General features: G+C 43.5%; 1 protein-coding gene across 1 annotated transcript; it reads right to left on the bottom strand.

Moving 5' to 3' along the window:
• Positions 1–583: 583 nt before the first annotated feature.
• Positions 584–1,881, bottom strand: LOC139855327 (uncharacterized mitochondrial protein AtMg00810-like). Its single transcript, XM_071844554.1, has 2 exons — positions 1,663–1,881; positions 584–1,555 (listed from the first exon to the last, which is right to left on the bottom strand). The coding sequence occupies exons 1-2, from the start codon at positions 1,879–1,881 to the stop codon at positions 584–586; spliced, it is 1,191 nt and encodes a 396-aa protein (XP_071700655.1).
• Between the last annotated feature and the right edge of the window lie 1,179 nt (positions 1,882–3,060).

Below are 3,060 nucleotides of genomic sequence, written 5' to 3' on the forward strand. Positions count from 1 at the left end.
ACAGTTTTAAGAGTTCATAAAATGAAGATGCAAAGTTTTAATATGGTGTACTTGACGTAATTCCGAACTACAATTGCGTACGAGTGGCATATAATACCGCGTTTTTATTGTGAAGACGTAATATCCTAATGTATCTAAGGTACGATTTTGATGACTTTAAAAGGATATCTAATAGTAGCTTAAAGTTTTTGAACGACAAACTATAAATATAAATAGGCATCTTTAATCAAACAAGCAACATAATTTTTTTTGAAAAGACAATAAGATATATTGTTAAGATTTTTTTTAAAGGTTAGGTTTGTAATCACCACGAGAATTGAAATTCACCACCCGATCATTTTTTACGTACACATACGCGAATTCTTGAATGTGAATTGGTAAAACCTCCCATGGAGACTTTCAAGAGACGGGAATTGAACTCCCGACCTCAACTCCCTAATACTCTGTTAGAGTAATAAGTGGCGTAGTATTATTTCTGAATCGATCTTAACAGTACATGATACATAGATATATAAAGAGCTAAACCCTAACATAATAAATGGGCTAGGCCCAACTGCTAAATACATGGGCTAAGATATAATGGCTAACATCCCCCCACAGTTGGAGCGGGAGTACGGTGGACGCTCAAACTGTACCTGAACTCGTCGAATAGAGCAAATGGAAGGCCTTTGGTGAAGATGTCTGCAAACTGATATCTGGATGGAACATGTAAAACCCGGACCTGTCCTTGAGCAACTAAATCTCTGACAAAATGAATGTCTATCTCAATGTGTTTGGTCCGCTGATGTTGGACCGGATTAGATGCAAGGTATTCTGCCTCAGCACTGGAGCGAGAAGGAGTAAGTTGTCGCTTCGAAGACCAAGAGAGTAGATTGTTTCCAAGGAAGACACAATACCCAGAAGTGGAGCGTCTGGTGGTAGGGCAACCGGCCCAGTCAGCGTCAGAGTAAGCAACCAAAGTGGTAGGGGACGATGCATATAATTGTAATCCCATTTCAAGGGTCCCCTGAATATAACGAACAATCCGCTTAAGAGCATGTAAATGTTGCTCCCGTGGGTCGTGCATGAAAAGACAAATCTGCTGAACTGCATAGGAGATGTCTGGGCGAGTGAAGGTGAGATATTGTAATGCACCTGCAAGGCTACGATACAAAGTTGGGTCTTGCACAGAGGGACCGTGGGAAGTGAGCTTGGCGCCTGGCTCAACAGGGGTCCTGCACGGTTGACAAGAAGTCATACCGGCTCTCTCAAGAATCTCTATAGCATACTGCTTTTGAGACAAGAACATACCAGTGTCAGTACGAGATGCTGAGATGCCAAAAAAATAATTCAAGGGTCCTAAGTCAGTCATGGCAAATTCCTTATGTAGAGACTGAATAATCCGCTGAAGCAAGCTAGTGGAAGATGCCGTCAACACAATTTCATCCACATACAAGAGGAGGTAAGCAATGTCGGATCCCTGTTGATAAATAAATAAAGAAGTGTCACATCGGCTGTAATGGAATCCAAGGCGCTGAGCAAATCCTGCAAAGCGCTGAAACCATGCACGCGGGGCCTGTTTAAGACCATATAAAGATTTCTGCAGTAAGCAGACATGGTCGGGATATCTAAGATCCCGAAAGCCCGGAGGCTGATGCATGTAAACCGTCTCAGAGAGCTGACCATGAAGAAAAATGCGTTCTTGACATCTAGCTGATGAACATGCCAGTGTCGAGAAATCGCTAAGCTGAGAACTGTGCGTATAGTTGCTGGTTTGACAACCGGACCGAATGTCTCATCACAATCAACACCAATCTGTTGGCTGCGACCATTAGCAACAAGTCGCGCCTTATACCTGCTTAAGTTACCATCTGCATTAAACTTATGCTTAAATAACCACATGGAGCGAACTATGTTCGTGTTCGATGGGCGAGGCACAAGTTTCCAAGTACTATTGTTAATTAAAGCATTATATTCGTCAGTCATAGCTTGTTTTCAGTTGGGGTCATTGAGTGCGTCAGGGTAAGAGCGGGGAATGGGAGATATAACAGATGTGTGGAGGTTAAGTCGTTGGACAGGTTTCGTAGTGCCTAGGTGAGTACGGGTGATCATGGGGTGAGTAGACTGGGAGGTAGTAGAGGCGGTAGCCTCAGTGGGAGGAGGCTGTGTCTCCGAAAGAGAGGTAGTAGTGAGATGCGTATTATCAGTAGCCTCATTTGGAGGAGGCTGTGTCTCCGGAAGAGAGGTAGTAGTTGGCTGCGTATTATCAGTAGCCTCATTAGGAGAAGGCTGTGTCTCCGGAGCGAGAGAGGAGTCAGAGAGATGGAAGGAGCAGGAGAAGAGATTAGGAGGAGAATCAAGAAAGTCGTAAGAGGGAGGCTGATTCGGCGTCATAGAGCCACAAGGGAAAGATGTCTCATCGAAGGTGACATGGCGAGACAGAATGATTCTATTTGTAGTTAAGTCAAGGCAGCGGTAGCCCCGATGGTTTGATGGATAGCCGAGAAAGATGCAGTGAGTAGAGCGAGGTGCGAGTTTATTTGTGGTGTTAAGGTGGGGATAGCAAAGGCATCCGAAGACGCGAAGATTGGTGTACGTTGGTTTTTGTTGGTAGAGACGGGTATGTGGTATTTCATGATTAATTTCGGAAGAGGGGAGAATATTAAGAAGATGAGCAGCCATGTGGAGAGCTTCCACCCAATAGATTGGTGGAAGATGAGCTTGAAAGAGAAGAGTGCGGATGAGGTTATTAATGGTGCGGAGCATGCGTTCGGACTTTCCGTTTTGTTGAGATGTGTGAGGACAAGAGAATCGGAATTGAATTCCGTGGGTTTGTAGGAGTTGATGGAAGGCGGTGTTATCGAATTCGCCGCCGTTGTCACATTGAAATGCTTTTATCTCTTGTTTAAATTGGGTTTGAACAAAGGTGCGGAATTGGATAAATTTAGTTAGTGCTTCGTATTTATTTCGTAACGGAAAAACCCATACATAATGCGTGTAATGATCAAGAAAAATAATATAATATTTCAAACCACTAATGCTAGGAACAGGAGAAGTCCATAAATCAGAATGAATAATATC

This window comes from Rutidosis leptorrhynchoides, chromosome 6 (genome assembly GCF_046630445.1).
Source record: "Rutidosis leptorrhynchoides isolate AG116_Rl617_1_P2 chromosome 6, CSIRO_AGI_Rlap_v1, whole genome shotgun sequence".
In the NCBI taxonomy this organism is placed as follows: domain Eukaryota; kingdom Viridiplantae; phylum Streptophyta; class Magnoliopsida; order Asterales; family Asteraceae; genus Rutidosis; species Rutidosis leptorrhynchoides.

Coding starts and splice junctions, on each gene's coding strand:
- LOC139855327 (XM_071844554.1), bottom strand. CDS start 1,881: ATGTGGTTATTTAAGCATAAGTTTAATGCAGATGGTAACTTAAGCAGG. Junction 1,556..1,662: donor AGAACGCATTTTTCTTCATG/GTCAGCTCTCTG, acceptor GGTCTTAAACAG/GCCCCGCGTGCATGGTTTCA.